General features: G+C 46.2%; 1 protein-coding gene across 1 annotated transcript in view; it reads right to left on the bottom strand.

Moving 5' to 3' along the window:
- The window catches only part of LOC146808604 (TRPM8 channel-associated factor homolog), a 126,509-nt gene that overhangs the window by 17,571 nt on the left and 84,686 nt on the right, over positions 1-24,252 (bottom strand). The window contains 2 exon segments of the mRNA XM_085623624.1: positions 19,491-19,730; positions 21,767-21,980. Of these exon segments, the coding sequence (XP_085479750.1) occupies positions 19,491-19,730; positions 21,767-21,980 (454 nt within the window).

The raw sequence follows: 24,252 nt of genomic DNA, 5'->3' as shown, positions 1-24,252 counted from the left end.
GGCAGGACTGAGACAGAACACTTTTTGGACCCAAGCACTTGGCATAGACATTTCTCTAACCTATACGCAAGGTCTACTGAGGCTGGGCTAGACCCTGTTATTCCCCTAGAGCATGGGTACTCACAAACTTTATCTCAGGGGCCAAATTTACAGTTTGGTTTGTGGCCGAGGGCCGCACCGGTGGGGGCGAGGTCAGTGGGGGAGGGGGGTGGGGCTAGAGCAAAAAAATAACTGTGTCCATGAGGTTGAACACAGGCCCCTGCAGTGGACGCCTTCATCCACTTAGCCACCAGATCCGGCATACACACATCCCTCTCTGTCTCTCTCTCCCTCTCCCTGCCTGTCTCCCTCTCTGCCTCCGTCTCCCTCTCCCTCCCTCTCCCTCCCTCCCTCTGTCTCCCTCTCCCTCCCTCTATCTCCCTCCCCCTCCCTCCCTCCCCCCCTCTGTCTCCCTCCCCCTCCCTCCCTCCCTACCCATCGTCTCCCTCCCCCTCCCTCCGTCTACCTCCCTCCCAACATCTCCCTCAACGTCTCACTCTCCCTCTCCATCTCTCTCCCTCCCTCTCCGTCTCCCTCCCTCCCACTCCCTCTCTCTTCCCCTCTCTCCATCTGCCTCTCTCCGTGCCTGTCTCTGCCTCTACCTGCCTCTGCCTGCCTCTCTCTGCCACTATCTGTCAGTCTGTCCCTGTCTATCTCTGTCTCTGTCTATCTCTATCTCTATCTCGCTCTGTTTCTGTGCCTAGGGCAGTGCACACTACTGTGTCTACACGTCCCCGACACCAGCCCATAAACAGCCCCCCCCACCCTCTCCCTGTGTAATGTAAAAGCCAGCTCTCAGTCCCTGCTGCCCTCTGTCACCCTCTGCCACTTCACCGGGCTCTTCCTCCCTGCTGGCTCTCACGCCCTGCTGCCCTCCCTCACCTCACTGGGCTCTCACACCCTGCTGTCCTCTGTCGCCTCACCCCGCCTGTGTGGCAGCCCGGGCCGAGACAGCTTCCCGGGCTGAGATAGCTTCCCGGCTGACACACAGCCTCACGGAGTACTTCACAGGTCTTTAAAGACCATTTACATGCTAATGAGGCTTTGTTGTATATCACCTCTTCTTAGCGCCCCTGCATCTCCACGCTATCCTGGAATCTCCCGGCCCCCATAGAGCAGTCTCTCTCGGAGTCCGGCGGTGTTTGCTGACACAATTTAAAAAAAAAAAAAAAAAGTACGATGTCTGCATGGTCCGCGGGCCGCCAAGAAAGGCTTGCCGGGCCGCTGGCGGCCCGCGGGCCGTACTATGAGTACCCGTGCCCTAGAGGGTTGCCCTCAAAAACCATCAAAATTAACCCGTCAATTTAGCAAGGAAGGAACTGGACTAGCCATAGACGCTGATAAACTAAGAAAAGCTCCTGGGCCAGATAAAATACTGGGGGACCTCCTGAAACATGCCCCAGAAATATGGATACCTTAAGTAAATCTGCTTAGTAATGCAGTGGCTTTAGGGGCACCCGTTCCAGAATCTTGGAAAGAAGCAGAAATTGTCCCTTTCCATAAGAAGGGCAGTAAGAGATGATCTGGCAAACTTTAAGGCCTATAAGTCTGATCGATATCCTCCAAAAAGTCTATGCGGAGCAAGTCCTGGACAAACTAAATATTTGGATAGTAGAGAACGACATCCTCTCACCATACCAGGCAGGCTTCAGACCAGAGATAATTACAATCGATCAAGTCTTTAGCCTCTCATGCATAGCCTGGAAGTATGCTAAATTGAATGCAGGGCATCTGTACGTTGCATTTATCGATCTGAAAGCAGCATTTGACTCGATACCAAGAGATCTTCTGTGGGAAACCCTACATCACCAAGGAGTACCAGAGGAGATCCTATTACAGATAATTAGGCTTCATCAGGACAATTTTTCCAAAGTGCATTGGGTCCCGGGGGGGTTGGGGGGTATTTAGAGGCCATCCCTGTCAGAAGGGGGGTGAGGCAGGGCTGTGTGTTAGCCCCACCTTGTTTTTATTAAATGTGAACGTCCTAGTTCAGTATCTACAAAAGTGCACTCATAACTCACTAAAGATAGGCGGGGCACACTTATGTGCTCAAATGTTTGCAGATGACACAACTGTATTGTCTCGGACCCCTTGGGGTTTACAGTGATTACTTGATAGCTGTAGCTTCTACTGTAAATGAAAGGGCCTAGAAATAACCCGCTCCAAGACTAAATCTATGGCTATGAGACCACATAAATCTTTCAATAACAAGGTAGTTCTAGATCATACAACACTAGAGCATGTAGCAAACTTTATTTGCCTTGGTGTGACAATCGACTTAAAATTGAATCTAAGGCATTTTCCCCAGCACTTGCGTTCCATGGAAATAGAGCCCAAACAGCTGCTCTCTACGGATCTGAATTATGGGGTGCAGAAAATTTGAATTCATTAATATGAGGGGCAAGTATGGGGTTTTTCACATCCCTTCCCCAAAACACTCCATTGATCCCCTGTCCTATGAAATCGGAATCAAGCGATTGGAGCACTTAGCTATACTGAGACCTCTACTCTATTGGACCAGAATTTGTCCACGGAAGAACTAAACCGTATAGACAGGGTCTGAAAAGGTTACTGGAACTGGATGATCAACTCACATTACCCTTGTTCAATCCTGTGCAAAACTGGTTTTCTAAGCCGGGTCTCTATAGGTTTTGGGAAGATCCTAGTTCGCTGACTACAATTTCCAAGAAAGAAATGATGCACATTTATTGGAACTATATTTTGAATCAGGTTACATCTGATTGTTCAAAGGGAAGACTCACTACGCAATCTTTATCTTTTAAACTGACCCCAAGTTTTGAACCATTCCTGGACAAAATGAAACCACTGCTAAAACCCTCTTTTTTAAATTTTGATTTGCGATCCTCCAGATGAATTCATTTACAGCTAAGGGGTCATCTCAGCGGGAATGGACTCTAAATGCTCTCTCTGCTTGGTAGATGCCGAGGAAGACACTACACATATTTTATTCTTCTGCCCAGCATATGTCAGCCCTAGAAAGAAATGGATAAATCAGTCCCTTTGACTGTGATATTTGTGATGCACCTTGCACTTTACATACTTCAAAGGCAAGATGCATTCAGTGGTGAGATCCCATTGGCTCATATCTAAACAATCCTTCTTGAAACGCACTTTGCATTTTACCTTGTACACACCTTTGTCTTTTAAAGTAACAAGTCTTGTAATAAGTGTGTTTCTTCTTTTATCTGAAATGCCTTTCGTATGCTCTTTTATGGTTCTTTTGAACCGAAATAAAGAAGAGTTGAATCGTAGTAACATGGGGCGGTGAAGCCATGGGCAATCTGTGGGAAACACTGGCTGTCTTCCGCAAACGTCATGAACTCAGGGTGTCACGTGGGCTCAGTTTACCAATGCCAGCAGTTTTATTTTGAGGCCTTAACTACCTACAGCTTTTAGCTCTCAGTTGTAGAAGGCCAATATTGGACAATACTAATACTTGCAGTGGGATTTGGGCCAAGCAATCTCTTACCTTTGATTGACTTTCTTCCAATCTCTTTGGCTTGCTTCTTATTTAATATTTTTCTTTTCGCTTCTTGTGTTTGTCCATCCCCAGGAGCACAGGTTCTTTTTCATTCCACTGCTCACAATCAGAAGCTGCTTTTTAGGTCTCGCTAGCGTTGCAGCGCGGATGCGCTGCCTTCGCTTTGTGAGGCATGCAGTATACACTATAGTGTGGAAGCTTTGTGGAAGCTCCGCCCACTCTCCGGCCCATCTTCTTCATTGGCTTAGGTTATGAAAGCTGCCTTCCGATTGGTTTTAAGCTTGTTAGTCCCTCCCCATGACAGCCATGCCAGTCATTTGTATCCTTCCACGGCTACTGGCCCCTTCACTGCACAGACTACTTTCTTCCCGTGCCCCCGCCCCCACCAGTCTTATGACTTTTCACTTTTTGAGCTCACACACACACAGCATTTGCATTTCTGCGTTTCCTGCTAATCAGACTCGGTCGAGGGCGTTTCTAATCTAAAGTGGTTCCAGGGCTTTGTTCCGTGCATCCCTGCACTTCCCCCTCCCGCTTTGGCTTTCGAGCGGCATTTGCATGTCTTTGATCAGAGTGGTTTGAAGGTGCCTGCTCCATGCATTGCCCCCTCCCCCTTGTTTTCTTTTGCTCGAGAATGTTTGTTCACCCGATCCTGGATGCCTTTAAATTTAATTGTTACCGTCGCCTTTAAATTGAATTGTTACCGTCTGCATTTTTAAAATAGAGCCGGCGGGACTCAAACACCGTTTTATACACTTAAAGTCGGCAGCTCTTTGTTGGGCCACATTCCTATGCATGTATACCTGCAGCCAATCACAATATGGCCACCATTGATGCCCGAGCCTATCAAGTCCTCTTTCCATGTCAATCATTTTTGTTATTTATATGACAACCCTCCTCGGCGTTATATACATTGCTTGTTTACTCTCGACGTGCTTTTTTGATTTATGGAAAGCCATTCCCCTACTTTTTGTGAAAAGGGAACTGTCCTGGAAGGAAGGTTAATTACCGACTCCCTCGCCTCGTACTTCCACCGCAAGATCGCCGACATCCACAACAGTTTCGGCGCTCCACCCCCGCACCCATCGGTCGAACCTACGCACCCTGCCGCCATCCTCCAAATATGGACCGAGGTGACCCCCGAAGAAACGACACGCATGATGAACACCATCCACTCCGGATCCCCGACCGACCCGTGCCCCCACCATGTCTTCAACAAGGCCGCCTCTACCATCGCACCCCACCTCCGAGACATCATCAACACCTCCTTCGACACAGCAACCTTCCCGGAGAGCTGGAAGCATGCCGAGCTCAGCGCCCTGCTGAAGAAACCAACAGCGGACCCGACCGACCTCAAGAACTTCCGCCCCATCTCGCTCCTGCCTTACCCCGCAAAAGTCATCGAGAAGGTCGTCAACAAGCAACTGGCCGCCTTCCTCGAGACGAACGGATCCCTCGACCCATCGCAGTCCGGATTCAGAGCCAACCACAGCACCGAGACCGCCCTCATCGCAGCCACCGACGACATCCGAGCCCTGCTCGACAACGGTGAAACAGCGGCACTCATCCTCCTAGACCTCTCCGCAGCATTTGACACTGTCTGCCACCGCACCCTAGTCCAACGCCTCAACGACACCGGCCTCCAAGGGAAGGCTCTGGACTGGATCATCTCATACCTCTCCGGCAGAACTCAGAGAGTACGCCTCCCTCCGTTCCGCTCTGAGGCAACCAAAGTCATCTGCGGAGTCCCGCAAGGATCGTCGCTCAGCCCCACTCTCTTCAACATCTACATGAAACCCCTCGCTGCCATCGCACGCCAACACAACCTCAACATCATTTCCTACGCCGATGACACCCAGCTGATTCTCTCACTCACCAAAGACCTCGACACCGCCAAAGCCAGCCTACACGGAGGGATGAGAGACGTCGCGGAATGGATGAACATCAGCCACCTGAAATTGAACACGGACAAGACGGAAGTCCTCATCCTGGGACCGTCGCCCTCCGCAAGGGACGACTCCTGGTGGCCCCCGGCCCTAGGCACCGCACCCAAGCCAACGGACCACGCAAGCAACTTGGGCGTCATCCTGGACTCCTCCCTATCGATGACCAGACAAGTCAACGCCGTCTCCTCATCTTGCTTCCACACCCTCCGAATGCTCCGCAAGATCTTCCGATGGATCCCGACCGAGACCAGGAAGATGGTCACCCAGGCCCTTGTCACCAGCAGACTAGACTACGGAAACACCCTCTACGCCGGTACAACAGCCAAGCTTCAGAAGAGACTTCAGCGTATCCAGAACGCCTCCGCCCGACTCATTCTGGACGTCCCACGATGCAGCCACATCTCGAGCCACCTGAGAGGCCTGCACTGGCTCCCGGTCAACAAGAGGATCACGTTCAGACTCCTCACCCACGCACACAAATCCCTCCACGACCTGGGCCCAAGGTACCTCAACGACCGCCTGACCTTCTACAATCCCACCCGCCAGCTACGATCTGCGAATCTCGCCCTCGCCGTCGTCCCTCGCGTCCAGAGAGCCACCGCCGGAGGAAGATCCTTCTCCTACCTGGCGGCCAAGACATGGAACTCCCTGCCCGTCCACCTGCGGCTGACCCAGGACCACCTCGCCTTCAGGAAACAGCTCAAGACCTGGCTGTTCGAGCAGTAGCAGACCCCCTCCCCCAAGTGCCTTGAGACCCTTCCGGGTGAGTAGTGCGCAATATAAATTCCATGATTGATTGATTGATTGAATTAACTCCGAGACTTGAAATGCTACTGCAGAAGTGTAAGGCCGACAAGGTGGGATTGGGAAAGAGAGTATTCGGTCAGTGCAGAGGCCCTTTGGTTGAGGCCTGCTGTGAAAGACTATTTTTTCCCACCTACTTTTTGGGATATTAGAGACTGTTAGCGGCCCATTGTCACATTTAGAATGACAACTGACCCGCCGGAGCACTCGCATGTGGGGCGCCTCCTCTCGCCCAGCATGAGGGTGCAAGTGGGAGGTATTGCACCAGGAGAGCAGCGGGGAGAGACTCGAGGCGATGCCAGGCTTCAGGAGAGTGACATCAGTTCCGGGCGACAGAATTGAATTGCCAACAGATGTGCTTCTCATGCAGAGGCATACGTAGCAAGAGTGCAGCAAGTGCAGTAGCACCAGTTAATTACTCCCCAGGTATGCCCCATTATGCTCGAGGTGAACGTGCTGCTTACTTAAAGGAGGTCTTTTTGCAGGGGTGTGCAGTGCGCTGGGATTACAGGCAACTCTAGTAAGAACCCTTTGAGGGCAATGGGAAGTTGGAGAAAGGGACAATGCACCTGGGTGACACATAGTCACACCCGGCACCAATAATGAGTTTAATGTGCGCACACCTTCTTCTCTTCCTCTCTTTATTACAGGGACAGAGGCCAGAAGGAACACCCACAATTACATACTAACCTTTCTTTCTGCTTACAAATACCCAGAGAGGACATACTCGAAGCCCGCTGTGTCATGTGTTTCATCGCATTTTAAATGTCCCTTGCCATTATCCACAACAATGGCACTCATTTTGACTGAGGGGTGAGGAATGAGGTTTGGTTACTTCGAAACTTGTACTTAGAGACAGTGCGTACAATGAACAAATGTCCCATTTGCTCTCATTTAACCCTTGCAATGAGTCTGCGACTGAGGACCCAGAAGTGGGATTTTTTCAGGATGAGCATTTGAGACCTCTTGTATTTACTTCAGTATATGCTTATATGTTTATGTACTTTGTGGGCTCTGGAGATCAGCCCTAGGACTTGTCTGCTTCCGCTTAGGGACTTTTTTTCTATCCAACTGCCTCTATTTAAATGTCTTGATAGAAAACGACCAGCAGAGGTCAGTAAAATACCAAAATCACTTTAGCCTTCTCTAGATCCCACTCCATAGAAATTGTCTTCCACGAATACCCATAGACAATAATATATTTTTTTAAATCTTGTATTTTCAGTGATATCACCACCAAAGCCCTGATTTTAAATTAAAAACAGAGCTTTGGACTAGACCATTTCCCGCTGAAAGGCAATATTTCTCTCCATGTGTTCCCATACCTGGTGTGTCACGTAGGTTGGTGCTTACTGTCCCTCCATGTTAAAGAACAGTAGATGTTTCAGCACCCAGGCTAATCTGCTGCATAGCTAAATACATATAAGGTCCCAAAGGCGAGACCGATTGCATTGCAAATGCTTGTTTCCTTTTGCCTTCAGCACTCCATGTGAGTGCCTGTGTGAGCATGAGCTATCTTTTTTGTAAACTGCTTCCCCCTCAACAAGCCCTCTCCCACAGGGACCCTGCTTGTTCTCCTTCCTCTTCCCAGCTTGTCTGTTGCTTCTCTCCACCATTCCATGCACAGCTCTTTTTGCTTTCTTCTCCTTCCCGCCTCAAGCTCCTCTGTTGCTCCCTCTTGACCTCTGCCATTGCTTCCTCTGCATTAACATCTTCCCACCCGTTCCTCTGTTGTGGCCCTGCTTCTCCAGCTGTCGTTGTTGTATTGGTTTAAAAAAATGCCTTCCTAAAGTTTTTTACAAGGACCTGGCACCTGCAATTCGCTGCTTGGTCATTTGTTTTCCCCCAAACATGCTTTGTGCACATTTATTTAAAAACATATATATATTTACCATTCTGAGATTTCCGGCTGCCATCTTGGAATGGTAAACCAAAACAATGGTGGCTGTGTCAAGTGCTTGTATGTGTTGCGATGGGGATGTACACACCATCAGTCCGGGCCACCACAGTGACACGAGGCATAAAGGAAGCATTGGAGCCACAATGCACGGCCTGATGTCTTTGCCATTGAATGCTGTTGTTTTCATTCACTATGAACTGTGGGTCCTTTCTGTAGTTTTTTTTGCTGTTTTGGATTAAAAAGGTCTTTAGTAATATTAACCACCTTAATAGAGTTGACGAAGAATGTGCTTAGCTCTAGAAATATTGGGACACATTTATCAATGTTTTTGCGTCGCCTTTACACCATACAAGAGGGCACATGGGTGACACAAAAACAAAGTCAGATTCATCAGGCCACACAATGCCACCTTGCGTGCACTGCATTGCTTGATAATTCTAGGGAAAGACAAGGCAGAGCGGCTTGCTTGCGTTGTGTTACTTTGTCCCAGGGAGACGTTCCATGGGTGGAGAGCGGATGTTCCCACGCATCCACCCATGGATTCTTGTGCATTCCTAACAGTTTGCACTAAAGTTCTGCCAATTGCTAAATGAGGTTGTGACCCAGTGATTGGAATTCTGCCACTGGTCCTTAAATGATATGCTGCAAAGATGCCTGGCACTCAGTGCCTGATGAGTCCTACTTAAGAGATCATGGCAAGCAAAACCCCTGCGTCTGGGGCTTAGAAGAGTGAAAGGACAGAGGAAACACATAGGTATGAAGCTGAGAAAAATAAATATTGGAAGGAAATAATAGTTATCAAGGATTCATGGGTAGGGCTACTGAGAATTGATTCCCTTGAAACCCACAGCGGAAGGCTATTGGTGAGCGCGGAAGGCTATTGGTGAGCGCGGAAGGCTATTGGTGAGCGCGGAAGGCTATTGGTGAGCGGCAGGACTGTTTTGAGGGATGCCAAACTGTGGGCTTTTAGCATGACATGGTTCCCGCAGCACATGGCTGTGCGCCAGAGCAGTAACATGCTATGTGATAAACATTTAAGAAGGCGCTGCTCTTTAGAGTTTACGCTGTGAACATTTTTGGCAATCGGTGTCTGCTGAGCTCGACCTAAGAGCTCATGAAAAGCAAAATACATGTCTGGGACTAAGAAAGGGAAAGATCAGAGGAAATAATTGTTACTAATCTAAGAAAAGAAGTGTTATAATAAATTAGCAGTTATCAAGCTTTGATTGACTGGTAGAAATGCACCTTGGCAGAGATGCCCACACTGCCCAGATGTCAGTACTGAGGAGCGTTGCGCTTGCGGCCACTACTGAGGGCTGTTGGTGAGGGCCAGTCCTGTCTTGTGTGCTGAGGTTCTTCTTATGTCCCCCTGCTGCTGTCCAGGGGATGTGGGCCGTGGAGGCTCTGGCGCTTCTTCCATAGGTGGCACTGCCTCTGGTGGTCCATGGTCAAAGACTCTGCCACCCATCCCTACCATTTAATCTTCTTTGATCACTGGCAGTCATAATACATCAGCTGTCCACACTGCAGACTGTACTCTGGAATCAGAAACCCTCCAAAATGTCACTGCTCCTCCCTTGACCTGCATGAACTATCATTCCCCAGCTGGTACGAATCATTCATGTTCACACATGCAGCAGTCTGACACTGCCATGAAGAGGTGGACCTCGTGAGCAAAGGGCCAGATGTACAAACACTGGTTGCAAAACACTGGTCACACATTGCGACCAGTCCTTCTGAAACCAGTGTGGACTTTTGCAATCTGCGTGAGACAATAATGCACTAGAACTGTGTGCAAGGACTGGGCTACCTCTGCCGGATCTCATTGGCCAGTCCCTGCACCCACAGAATGAAGAGATGAGCGGCGCGGACTCTCACCCTGCTGATCTATCCATAAGGGATGCGGAGAGTGGTGGGTGACTGGTCAGTTGAGAATGATTAGGTGTGGGATTGGATGGAAGGCTTGAACTATCACAAGAAGAGCTTTCCGACCGATCCCGACTCCTGCAGTCCGACTGAGCCAGCACGATGCAGCCGTATGCTGTCGGACTCGGTTCGTTCGGACTCCCATAGAAGTCAATGGGAGCTGGTCGTACGAGGTGCACATGGGCTCCCATTGACTGAATGGGTGCGTCGCGGACAAGGGCGCCCCCTACAGTAGGTACGCGTTGGTGCCATCCGCACCGTACATGCCTGTGTTGGGGAGACCCATGGGTCTCCCCCTGTGTCCGAGTCGTAAGGCTGCGGTGACGGGGGGTCCGACGCGTACACCCGAAGTCCGACTCCAGGAGGTTTTGCGAGCCGGACGCTCCGACTTGATCTGGCTGTCCAAATCGAGCATCGCACTAGCTCGGTCGTGAAACGTCTCCATTGCGCGCCAAGGTTTGTGAAGTGACCCACAACACAAATAGGATGCAGGAACGTCATATTTATCACTACTCATCTAGACAGCCTCCAGGGAATAACAGTCATAACGCTCTACACTTCAAAGATGCACATTCCATCCCCAAGGTAATGACAGAACCTTGAGAATGTCATAACCCTTGCCAACCTACATACTACAACATCTCCCTTCCTCACAGAAACATTTGGGTTGGGAAATACCCTAAAAACAACTAATACAAATTGCCTATATACATAAATAAACAAACTTTAAAACTAACGAAAAAAAAGAAATGAAATAAACAAAACATACAGAATAGAAAAGAAAATACTAAAACAGCAAATACATTTCAAAAGTCCATACATATGAGAACACGTCTCCTACTCTTCCTCACTAAAGGAGTAGACATAATTTGAAGTTTAGCCTTGCAAATACATTTCATAAGTCCATACGTTTGGGAACAAATCTCCTACGGTTACTCTTCCTCACCAAAGGAGTAGACATATTCTGAGGTTCACCATTACTGATTGAACCCTTTCCCCTCAATACCATCTCCTTCTCATCAAATGCTGGTTTAGTTGTAAGATGATCAAAATTGAGTTTCAAACCCATCTGATGTACAACTCTATCAGGTATTCTATAAATCCTAGACACATTCCACCAATTCTTCCCTTTTACTCTCACAGCATAACGTGCAACTGCATCAACACACATAGGTTGACTAAATTTTGAGAGACCTTTATGTACATTATGAGGATTCCTAATTTTTTTTTTTTTTTTTTTTTTTGGAAAACCTTTATTGACATTGCAAATAAAGACAAGTATGGGCCTACAACCCTCGGGGCCGGCCGCTAAGCAATGAAAACAACAGCAAACAGATTTTAATCACATGTAGCACCTCGGGAAGCAAATTTTCCATGCTAGTATTCTCCTGTCCACCGAATAGCCCAAGAGGGGAACCAGGATATAAAAGGTTTTCATTTTACAATAAGGGATAGAAGGATCAGGTGCCAAGCAAGTTCTCAGCAGCGAAAAAAGGCAGGTAGAATAATGAACGTCAACAATAAATGGCAAGCTATCAAGTCACTGGCGCAGAAACAGAAGGTTCAGGATGTGGAGGAATATCACGAGCCGTGTGCGCCTGCAGTCTCCTGCCCTAGGACCCAGAAAACCCCACTGAAATGAGGCACAAATGAAAAAACAATGATTGGCCACGAAGGACACCTACCGCACTGACCCCAGAAAAAGACAAAGAAGAGTAAGAAAAGAAAAAGGAGGCCATAGAAACAAAGTAAAGGACTAAAGAAGCCCCTCCCCCACCTCCCCACCCTGCACCTCTGCAGATGACTACGCCCCCCCCCCGCAGCGTGCCTGTCGCCCCAGAACCAGACCCGAAATATAGAAGAAACAGAGAAAAAGGGGAAAGAGAGGAAACCCCCCCTAACAGAAAAGGGGGAGAGAGAAATAATAAACTGGAGGAGGGCCTTCAACCATGCCCCCGGCTTCTCCCTCCCGCACAATATATTCCTCCCCAGCGCAAACAGTAAACAGCAAAAATTCGGCCACATCTAAGAGAAATGGGGAGCATTATGCACTGGCTACACTATTAGTTACGTCGTGAAAGCACACAACCCCCCAGCCCGCCCGCCTATTAATTGACCACCTCGGAAGGATCAACCTTATCCTTGGCCACTCTTTGCGAATCCACCAGTGCATACCCATCGACCCACCATCATGTCCAAAGTTACAAGGAAGAGGAGCGTCCAGAGAAGACTAGGAAGAGACACACACATGTGGGGAGGACGTTTCGAAACATCAGCACAGTCATCGTCATGGAAGATCACCTTTCCCAGTACTGCCCCAGGGCCCGCGCCGCACACATGGTCCAGGAAGGAGAAATCGGCCAGAGCAAGCGATCGTTGCGTGAAGATTGCCTGGGTCGCCGGAGGCCGCGCATGGGACAAAGCCACCACCGTCTGCTCAAGTCCAAAACCTCCGAAACAGATCGACCCCACAGCCAGCAGACCACACGCTGCCACAGTGTCCAAAGTTTCCATCCGTCCCTTATCCACAGAGGCGGTCACGGTACTTTCCTCCTGTGGAAGGTGAGACAGAGCCTTATGTACCTGGGGACAGGCAGACCGCAACTTTTCCGACGCTGACGCAATACCATCCAGTTTCCTCCCCAATACCAGGGCGCCGTGGACCAGGGTGGAATGAAGGGCTCCGAGAGCATCTAGAAGGTCACCGTACCCCAGCACGGTCCCCCGCGCTCGCTCCGCCACGCTCCTTTGCGCCACACACTCCCAATCTTGCTGTGACCCAGTGTACAGGATGACAGAGTCCATCCCATCAAGATGGCCGCAGGGCAGGGCCATCCCAGATGGGGACCGGGTCTCAGGCACGGGCGCAGCAAGTTCCATATCCCTGCAAACAAAGGTCCGGAGGCAGGCAAAATGTGTATACAGTGTGCGGCCACAGGCAACAGTCGTTCTCCCCCTGGGCCAGTGTCCGCGAAAACCGGGAGCAGCCCGCGCAAATCGGGACGAGCCACAGGCCGCGTCCGATCAGTTCACTGGCGAGGGCCCAGGCGATCGCCGATAAACCCCTGGAATCGTCACCCCGGGTATGCACCCGTCACGCTACTCTCGGTGATAGGAGCGACCACTGCGAGATTCAGGCCAATATTCGCGCCGCTTCGGCAGTCCGACTCCACCCGGTCACCAATGGCCGCTGTTGTTGAACTGCCACCCGGCCATGTTGTCCACCCGAGGACCCGGCCCCAGGGCTGCACAGGCCGCCAACTTCAAATAAGCATTTCTCGGGCGGTACCACCGCTGGAAGCTTCAGGATCACACGATCGGTTGCCGCTCTCGATCACCAACACGGGCATGTAGCGCAGGCTGAGGATCACATGCAGGATATCTGTGCGGGATGTGGAGGTTCACGGAGCCGGGAGCCTACGCTGCCGTCCCGGTCGCCATCTTGGCTCCTCCCCGAGGATTCCTAATTTTAACCCAATCACCCTCCTTAATCTTATGGGACCACCCTTCTTTGTAAAAACTTTGTCTTAGATTGAGCAAATTACTTTCTTCCACCTTAGTTTCCTCATGAACAAGAGAATGCGTATCTTCCTTCATTCTTTCCTGAGAGAATAATGCGCCTGACGTAGACGATAGTCCCCACTGTCTCATCCAAGCCGGACACATACTGAACGTAGCAACTCTCCCTCTCAACAGTTCAAACGGACTTTTGCCAAACTCAGTCCCCGGTGTGGTACGATGAGCCCATAACATACTCTGTACCGCTCTTTTGACATCAATATTTCCAGCAATCGCCCATTGCACACAATCCACCAAAATTCGATTCATGCGCTCAATGAAACCATTCCCTTGTGGGTGATAAAGAGCCACTCGCCGATGAAAAATACCAGCTTGATTTAAAAAACTAGACATCTCTTTGGAGACAAATTGTACCCCATTATCTGACACTAACTCCTTTGGAAAACCTTCCCTCGCAAAAATGCTTTCCAAACACTTGATAACTTCATTGGTATTGGGATCAGACATGAAACACACCTCCCACCATTTGCTGTAGTAATCTGCGATAACCAAGGCAAATTTATATTTATTGGACAGAACATTAAACGGCCCAATGAAGTCCAGTGCTAACTTCATCCAAGGTCCAGACGGTAGGTCAACTTTCACTTTGGGTGGACAAGCAGTCTTAATTATTTTGTCACTAGCACAACAAGTAAAACACCTCTCCACCATGTCCTCTATATGTCGATCCATCGAAGGCCACCAATAAATCGACCGAATTCTCCGTTTTGTGCATGTTTGCCCAAGATGACCCTCATGTCCAGCCATAATTATACGATCTCTCAAACTTGCAGGAGGTACAAATCTATCACCCCGTAGAATCATCTCACCACCTTCTATAGAGAGTTCATCAGCCACTTTAGAGAAAGGTTGCAAATCACTGTCTAGATTTTTCTCCTTAGGCCAGCCATTGATAATACACTTTCCCACTTCTTTGAGAACCGAATCAGAGTGCATTGCATCAAGCCACTCTTCCTCCTTGAAACACCCCTCTTCACACACATCAATACTTGCTATCATACATTCCTCATCTTCCTCTCCAGAAATGTCGCTCCTCACCTCCGGTAAAGGCAATCTAGAGAGTAAATCTGGTCTTATGTTTTTCCCTCCAGGAATATGTTCACAGACAAAATTATATTGAAGAAGTTTCTAACTCAATCTAGTGATCCTAGGAGGTCTTTCACTACCACGCCATTAAGAATGGGAATAAGAGGTTTGTGATCCGTCATTAACTTGAAGGATCTACCCCACAGGAAACTTTTAAACCTCTCAACCGCCCAACAACAAGCTAAAAGTTCACTGTCAATGACCGAATAATTTTTCTCACTGGGCCGTAAAGACCGAGAGATAAAACTAACGGTATGTTCAACATTGCCCTCCATTTGAGTCAACATTCCACCAAGACCTTCCAGACTTGCATCCACCGATACAATAGCTTCTAAAGAAGGATCAAATGGAGTCAGAATTTTTCATGAGCCCAGTTCACTCTTAATATTATCAAAATCAGATTGACATTTTTGATCCCACACAAACACTGTACCTCTCTTCAAGAGATCGCGTAAATGAGCAGTCCTGGCTGAAAAATTGGCAATGAATTTAGCATAAAACTCACACATTCCTAGAAAGGAAGAAACTTGCTCTTTGGTTTTAGGAGGAGGGACTTTGACAATAGACTCTATCAAACCTATTCTTGGCAGAATTCCCTTTTCAGAAATGCAATGTCCAAGATAATCGATGGACTCCACACAAAAAACACATTTACTGTAATTTCCCACTATACCCCTTTCTTGTAATCTCTTTTAAGACTTCAAGTAAGCTTTTGTCATGTGAAGATCTGCAAACCCCTGCCACAAGAATGTCGTCTTGAAAAACAACAGTGTTTTTGACTCCCATCAAGACTTTTTCCATAATACGCTGGAATACGGAAGCCGCCGATGCTAACCCAAATGGCATCCTTTTGAACTGGAACGTACCAGATGGAGAAACAAACGCAGTCACATGCTTAGATGATACATCCAGTTCAACTTGATGATAAGCCGAAGATAAATCTATCTTCGAAAACCATTTAAAGCCTTGGAACTTAGCTACGATATCATCAATACGGGGAAGCGGGTGTGAATCCACCCAAATATTTTTATTTAGCCAACGCAAGTCAATGCAGACGCTGAGATTACCACTTTTTTTCTGGTAACCACCAATGGACTTAACCACAAAGAGGACTCAATGGGTTCAATCACTCCTGATTCACACATTTTTTCCAACTCTTTCGTCAAATCATCCCTAACACTCAAAGGCACATTTCGCAATTTATGTTTAATTGGGACAGCACCCTCCTTTACCTTGATAAGATGTTTGAAATCCTTTATTAAGCCTAGTATGCCACAGAAAACCTTGGCAAATTTTCTTCCCCAATTGAAAGAATCCTCAATGCTAGTAGGCTCACTGACAATAGACACCGGTTCTTTTGTGCCCGGTCTAAGGGTCATCCCAAATAAACCTTGGTGATACCACCCTAAAATGTTTAGCCCTTTTATGGCCACATAAATCTTTCCAGTTATGGATTTCTCTTTAAAGACTAATGTGCTTTCAAAAAAACTCTTAAGCTGGATCTTCCTTCCTTCATATGATACAGGACTCCTATCAGGAGGTTCAAGGTGCTTATCGCCCCACACAGATCCAAACAACTCTTCCGTAATCATCGTCATACGTGCTCCTGAATCCGCCAGTAATTTCACCTTCTTTCCATCAACTATTATATAGACCATGGGATCTGCACACTCTTCACAATCATCTTTGACAACTAGCATTAAATCACTCATGGAACTCACGACTTCTGTGTCACATTCCATTTTTCAACACTCCTCCCACACAACATTAACATTTCTCCTAGCAGTACACACCTTAGAGAAATGACCTAGTTTGCCACAATTTCTACAAGCAACATTTCTAGCAGGGCAAATACGCGAATTTGGGAAATGCGAAGGAAAACCACATTTGGAACACACATTCCTCTTTTGAACATAAAACTGTTTTTTATTCTGTCTATTTGTAGGCAGTTTCCCCTTACACTCACTGGTGTTTTTCTCCGACCCACTATTCTTTTCTGTCACATTTTTCCCTTCGTTAACAACCCCAACCATTGCTTTTTCTGATCTAAGCTCATTTGATGACATTTGAGATAACTCTATACTCTTGACTATGATTACCGTTTCTTCCAAAGTAGGATTTTTCAATGTTAACAACTTTTGTTGAACTTTTTTATCTCTACATCGTACCACAATTTGGTCTCTGATGAGCTGAGACGTAAAATTTTCAAACTCACATTCAGAAGCCAATATACGTAATGAAGCAACACACGACACAATACTTTCAGAAACTTGTTTTTCCCTCGTAAAGAACTTGTGTCTGGCTACTACCAAACTTTTCTCCACATCAAATTGTTTTCTAACATAGATATTGCTTGATCGTACTCTTTCAATGGTTCATCACCCTCTGCTACTTCAGGTAACGGTAGATGTTCTAACACTGCCCGACCCTCAAAACCAAGGTTGTGTTCAAGAACAAACCTCTTGCGTTCAGCGCTAAATCTAAGGCCACCAATGGCTCCTAAATATTTAGTAAATGCCCTGTACCACACTTTCCACTCTACTGGTGGGACCCCTGGAAGCTGTAGGAAAGGAGCGGGAGCCTGTACATTCTGCATCATTAACAACACAATTTGACCAAGCTATGCAGTTTAATGTAGACCCAACTTTTCCTTCCTTTCTCAACACCGATAATTTATTTTCCCTCTCGCCCACAATTGAATCTGCTCTAAAAATTAAAATAGTGGATGAACTTGACCTTTCACCCTAGAAGAGCGATGTTTGCGTTCGTTTAACAATACAATTTAAACAAACTATGCAGTTTAATGTGGACCCGACTTTTCTTTTCTTTCACAACACTGATACTTTTTGCAAATATTTTTCTCTCACTCACAATTAAATCTGCTCTACACATTAAAATAGTCGCTGAACTTGAGTTTGCACCATAGAAGAGCGATATTTGAGTTCACAATTCACCTAGTATTCTGCATAGCGTATTACTAGATATATCCACACGATGGTGCTCATTGCTGATAAGTCTCTAGATAAAAATATACGTTGCTCCGGTGTGTAGAACTGAATGCAGACCAACTCGCTGAAAAAAAAAAAAAACAGTACCTTTATGATGAACAAACACCAGCAATCCTCCCCGTTGTGGAGAAATGTAGGGGCATATGGTGAGTCAAAATGACTGAATATTTCTTCGCTTCCTTGACTGACTAGAACTCCTGAAGCGAATCAGATTGTTCTTCCCTCTCGCTTGTGACGTTCAATCACAAAGAATTTCTTGAGAGCGTAGCAGACATGGCTGCGTCATCCTGAACACACCTCCCATGTCATCATATGGATTTCCGGCATGAACCAGTGAAGACCAACGGCTTGCTCAGCTCCAGCTCTCACCACAGAAGGACACACCAACTTTGCAAACTTCGGATCACCAGCCACAATGCGAATTTCGACAGCGAAGGTAGGGCGAAGGTTCAAGGACCACTGGCGCTCAAAAGGAATTCCGCTTGACACTGCTTAAACCCAAAACTCCTTTCTTGCAGTGGAACCAACCCAATTCAGCCGTTTTTGAGCGTAGCAGTAACAGCCGAGACGGAATGTCCCATCGGCAAAACTAACACGATCCTCCAAGTGACTCCGACAAGTCGCTTGTTTAAATTGGATTCTTCAGCTCCACCGAAAAATGCAGATAATAGTCTCCGAGAGCGGGAAATCTCACACGCATGGGTAAATAGAAGTGACCCACAACACAAATAGGATGCAGGAACGTCGTATTTATTACTACTCATCTAGACAACCTCCATGGAATAACAGTTATAACGCTCTACACTTCAAAGATGCACATTCCATCCCCAAGGTAATGACAGAACCTTGAGTATGTCATAACCCTTGCCAACCTAGATACTACAGTTTGCTTGTGTCTGAGTCGTACGGAACGGTTCGAAGCCGGAAACGATTCGGACGGAGATTTTGTGCTTGTTCGCATCGTACTTCGACGTCCGGACCCGTGTACGACTCGGACGGAAAATCAGCCTCGGATCCGCTAATTCCGAACCCGTTTCGGTGCCCTTCCGACTGAGATCGGAATCGGCCCCTTAATGTCCAAATTGCTACTGTAATTAGGCCCTACAGGGGATATGTTAAATACTGATGCACATTTACTGCTCATTTGCACAAAGGAACCTAAGGCTTGAAATTCTAGAATGAAGACAACTTCAGATAATGGGTCTTAATCATACAGCGACACCTTATTGCTCATTTGCACAATGTTATGTAATGATTTAGTTTGTGCACATTAGCACTTCATTGTATATTTACACAGTGTAATATAAAGTTGATTGTTTTTATTGTATATTTCTGGGAATGTAATGATAATATGTTTTCAGTTTTAGGATTATCTTGTGTGTGTTTAAAAGAGATTTTTATGTGTGGTTTTGGTGTTGTGTTTTAGCTTGTAGCCATAGTAACATTCTTCTTGTTCAGTCGCATATTGTCCAAAGAAACTGAGATCTGTAATCCTTTGTTATCATTTTGTTTTTGTTTTTTTCTATTAATTTCTTAATTGCAACGATGTTTGACTCAAGAAACTGAAACAATCGAATAGTCAGTGTGAACTCTAAACTGGCCCTGGTGTGTGGCATGCTCTTGTCCTACCACTAGTGCCTCTTGTGCACGAACTGAAGGCGGTAGTCTGCAGGAGTTAATTGCCAAGGTGTAGTACTTACCTGCTGATATTTGAACATCTGTCACAATTCTCTCTGGCCTTGAAAAGGGGATGGGGATGGCAGCCAGCTCTGCAATTGCTGTCATCATGCGGTCCCAAAAGGACATCAGGGCGCTGGGCTTCTCCACCACACGAGCGAACTCCACAGGGACGGTGAGGATGATATTGTCAGTGGCAAACTCTGCCCAAGGGGCAGGGTAGTGCCGTATGGTATCCAGCCAGGCTGAATCTGTGTTATTTCCTGCAGCAGAATCAAAGATAATGTTAATGTTCTTGTTTTCCAATCAGAACACCAGGACAAGCCAGCACCCAAGCATAGATATGAGTTGGTCTCTATGTCTGCACCTACAAAATAAACCTCTGAACATAAGCAAAAAACACTGTGTCCCCTATCTGCCCCTGAATGCTGGACTGGCTTGTGCGCAGTTCTTTCAGCTAGAGGAGATTAGTCACAAGGAAAAGAAGTAGTGGTCATTTATGCAGAAAAAACTCACAAATGTTTATTTGGAAGTATCTCTGCACCAATATTTTATTATTGATACTTAGGGCCTTACTTGAAGTTTTGTAGATGGGATACTCCATCAAAACCATGCGTTATCCTGTTCACCGCTTTACAAGTGCCATAGGTACTATGCAGTTCCACTACAGTGAGCAGGACCTCTGCCATGTTTGTGACAGAGTATCCTATCCTTTAAAATCTAAAAAAGGCCCAAAGTTCTCACAGCGAAAAACAAGTCCTTCAGAAACAAAAAATCAGAGAAGCTAATATCAGGCCCTTACTCCTTTTCCAAACCGTTAGGTCAAGGCTGAGATGATAGCAGAATTCTTCACAACGAAAATCAAAACTATGCACACAGATTCAGTCTACTAAAATCCAAGAGCTCCATAGGATCCTTATTACCACAACTCCATCATGGTATAGAAAAGAACATCTGCCAGAAACCTTGATCAAAACTCGGGGAGAGCATATTCTACCATAGTCCTGAAAAGCATAACATGTCATCAAACACTTTACTGGATAGAAACGTTATCCCACTACTCATTATGCCAAGGTTAAACCCTCAGTTTTTTGGTAAAATCATTTAGAAAGTGGACTACTACACATAGAACTAGGAGCAACGTCCTAAATTAAATCCACTCTGGATATTGACTGAAAAACCCCAGAATCATCCACTCTCCATACCACGGAGCGTATCCTCATGCTCCTGGATGAAGGAGATCCCTCCCTACTTGCTCCTTTGGAGCCCAAGTCACAAAGGTAAACTTGTACCAAAAGTCTACGTTTAGACCTGAAGTCGAAGTTTAGACCTAAAGTCTAACTTTACTAGCAGGAAAGTTAGACTTTTGGTCTCAATTCAGACCAAAAGTCTTACTTTGACTAAAAGTCTAACTTTAGGTCTAAACTTAGACTTCAGGTCTAAAAGTACATTTTTGTTCTGTTTAAATTGTGAATCTGACCCTTGGACTTGTGGGCACTCTTCAACACTTTAGAACATATAACCTTGCTCACCATCCTCTTGCAAAGATTGGGCCTAGAAGGATCAGTACAGGCAGATGTTCCAGTCTGCTAGAACACAACTCATTAAGCTTGACTGCCATGAATTGACAACTTGCACTTGAAACTATTGTGTATCGCAGGATCATCCCTCTCCCTGGACCCATTTCACTTTTGCATGGATCCCCTGTCGGAAATGAGTCAAGATGAGAACCTTACATTCCACTGAGTTACAAGACTCAGCTATTACCTCAAGGATTCTAATACCTTAAATATAATCAACCTGAAAGTCTTCCTTCAAAGGATTATCAATTAGACAAAATCCTTCTCTCTGAAACTGAACCCTATGATGACTGAATTCATACTCCTCCATTCCTAAAATCAACACCCACCTGTACAAAAATATATTAAGCACCTTGAATCTGGTACCAGAAGCCAGAGTTCTAGTACTTTCAATTGACAGCTCCATGAATTCCATTGATCATGCGAATAATCTAACAAAAAAAGCAGCATTTCAAATACACATCCCAATGAAAAGAAAAAACTACATCTCTCCAGAAGACATCAGATCTTCTGTGTAGACTCTGGAGCTCTTCCATATTGACAGTGGCAGATCTCCCTTAATCATCAATGTCAGCTCTCAAAGTCAACCTACATGTAGCAGTCACCCCCTTGTAGTACACATTAGGCATCAAACCACATAATTTCAAGGCTTCAATAGTTACTCCTAGTAACAGTGTTTATGCTCTATGTTCTTCCCATATTATGAGCACAGTACACACCATGTTTATAGAGGGGTGCTCGCACTGCCCCTTTTACGGTGACTGGCAATTGTCCAAGTTGGCATCCGGCTGGCACCAGGATATAGATGAGGCCGCCCCACAGGTTGGAGATGGTCATCTTCTCACTCTTAACCTCATAGGCCCTGACGACTACTGGTGGGCGAAATAGTTCCTCTTTTGCACTGAGGTTATCCGTATGGCATCCAATCTGTATCTGTGGGGTCGGGTATGTGTAGTCAGCATGTGAAAATGAGGCATGGCTATACTTTTCATCAATCATCAGGATTGGACTAGTGGACCACATTATTTCTTCAAGAAGGACTCAATTAAGAAGTTCTGTCATTGTGTAGGAATCACATGCAGTTACAATTTACATCCATCAATGGTAGTGGGGACCAATGGATCACAGACATCACAGGCAGCATGGAAATGATGCACACAGTGGGTGAGGAGAATCAGTCATAGTGTGTGAATGAGGTAAGCTTCTCTTTCACATGAACAGCCATGACTATGGGTCATCAGACCGCACACAGATTATAGTAGCTCCACTGGGCTCCATGCTGTATGGGTGATTGAGTGACTGTGAGAGTGGCTGTATCGGTGAGTGTGTGCTTGTGTCAGTGACAGTATAGGTGAGTAAGTATGTGTTAGTAGCTATATGAGTAGTTGAGTGAGTGTGTGTGTAACTGTATGGGTGACTAAGTGGCTGTGTAATTGACTGTATGGGTGAGTTAGTAGATGTGTGAGTAGCTCTATGGGTAACTGACTCAGTGTGTGAGTGGGTGTATGAGTGGATATGTCAGTGGTTGTATTAGTGAATTACTGAATATATGGGTGAGTGAGTGGATGTGTGTGTTGATCTATGAACCAGTGAGTGGCTGTTTAAGTACTGGTAGGGGTGTGTGAATGGGTTTGAGAATGATAGTGTGGAAGGTGGAGTGGGTGTGTGAAAGGTTATCAGGGGGTGTGAGTGGGTGCATCAGAGATTCTGTGGATGATGCCATCAGTGATGTCATTTGAGATGTCATCATGAGTGACGTATTAGGTGAGAACATAAGCAGTGCATTGAAGGGGTGCAAGTTATAGTTAGCGCACTAACTATAATGGCTGAATTTCACTCTTTTGTCCAAGTTAAACATGAGCCTAACTCTAAAGTCCCTGTTACCTTTGGTTATCTCAGCGAATTTTTAAGTTTTTTAAATTCTATTTCCTAACTATAACGTCCGTGTAACCTTTTGTTTTAAAAGTGAATTTCAAAGGTTTTTCAAGTGCTAATTCCTAACTATAACATGCCTGTCCCCTTTATCTTTTTCAGCGAATTTCTATGTTTTTTTAAGGAGTTGCCGCATTTGCAGAGTGGTGGAGAAAGGTGGTTGGGCCTCCAATCAGCCCTCATTGTTCCCTCTGTCCAGGACTTACAGGAGGTACGAGGAGGGATTCATGGCCCCCAAGGTCCCTCAGGAGTAAAGTGGACTTTATCCCCCAACCAGAGGTGTACAAGGAGTCGTGTTTGCAGAGGGGTGGAGAAAGGGTAAACCAAAAGAGTGACAAGGGCTTTTATAAACTAGGGTCAATCCGAGAGAACAAAACCCACTGTCTACACTAAATTGATTTACACTACGCCCAGAAGTGGGTCAGATTTATAGGAAGGAGCTCTGGGCCAAAACAGACTCGGGAGGATAAAAAGGACAAAAAGATATAACAAATCAGAATTTATTTCAGTGACAATAGTCAAGATGATAATGTTTGCATAAAGGATAGACAATATGACATACAATCCAATTTTAACACCTGGACAAAAAATCCCACACAGAAAACATACATGGACAACTCAATCAAACATCATACTCATAAGTAACACAAGACAAACATATATGCATCAAAAATACATATTAATTTCCAATTAGATTTAAAATTAACATCCGCAGTATATAAATTGGACAAAAAACAAGCTCGTGCATTCCCAGTTCATAAGGGCATGTGGAGTCTTCTGGTGGGCACGAGAAGGTAAGAGCCAACGCACGTTTCGGTGTTTGCCCATACAAGGCTACACCTTCATCAGGGCAACGGTGATAAAAGGCGTGTGGGACAACACAGGCGAAACCTATCGTGGAATCATAAAACATAAAACATACATCAAAGTATCAAAATTTTAAGGAAAAGCAATCTATTCACAAGGTATTTACATCATAGTGTCGCCTTCAGCGCTCTCATAGATGGAGAAAGTTATTAGGGTCACATGGAAGTTAGAGAATAGTATTCATAGTACGAGTCAGAGAGGCCCAGTTAAGAGAGGGATAATATATATGATACCTAAAGCCAACCTCGTGCGTAGCTTGAGATAGATAGAGCCGTGGTGCACCCAAGAGATAAAAAGAGGAGAAAATAATAACACAAAAATGTCGACTGAAAGAATAAACGAATACCCTAAGTGTGAGAAAAATGATATCCAAAGAGTGCAGTTATAGTGCGACCGGCCACCCGAG

The sequence above is a fragment of the Triturus cristatus genome, chromosome 8, assembly GCF_964204655.1.
Source record: "Triturus cristatus chromosome 8, aTriCri1.1, whole genome shotgun sequence".
Lineage (NCBI taxonomy): Eukaryota > Metazoa > Chordata > Amphibia > Caudata > Salamandridae > Triturus > Triturus cristatus.
This window is presented reverse-complemented; position numbering and strand designations above follow the sequence as displayed.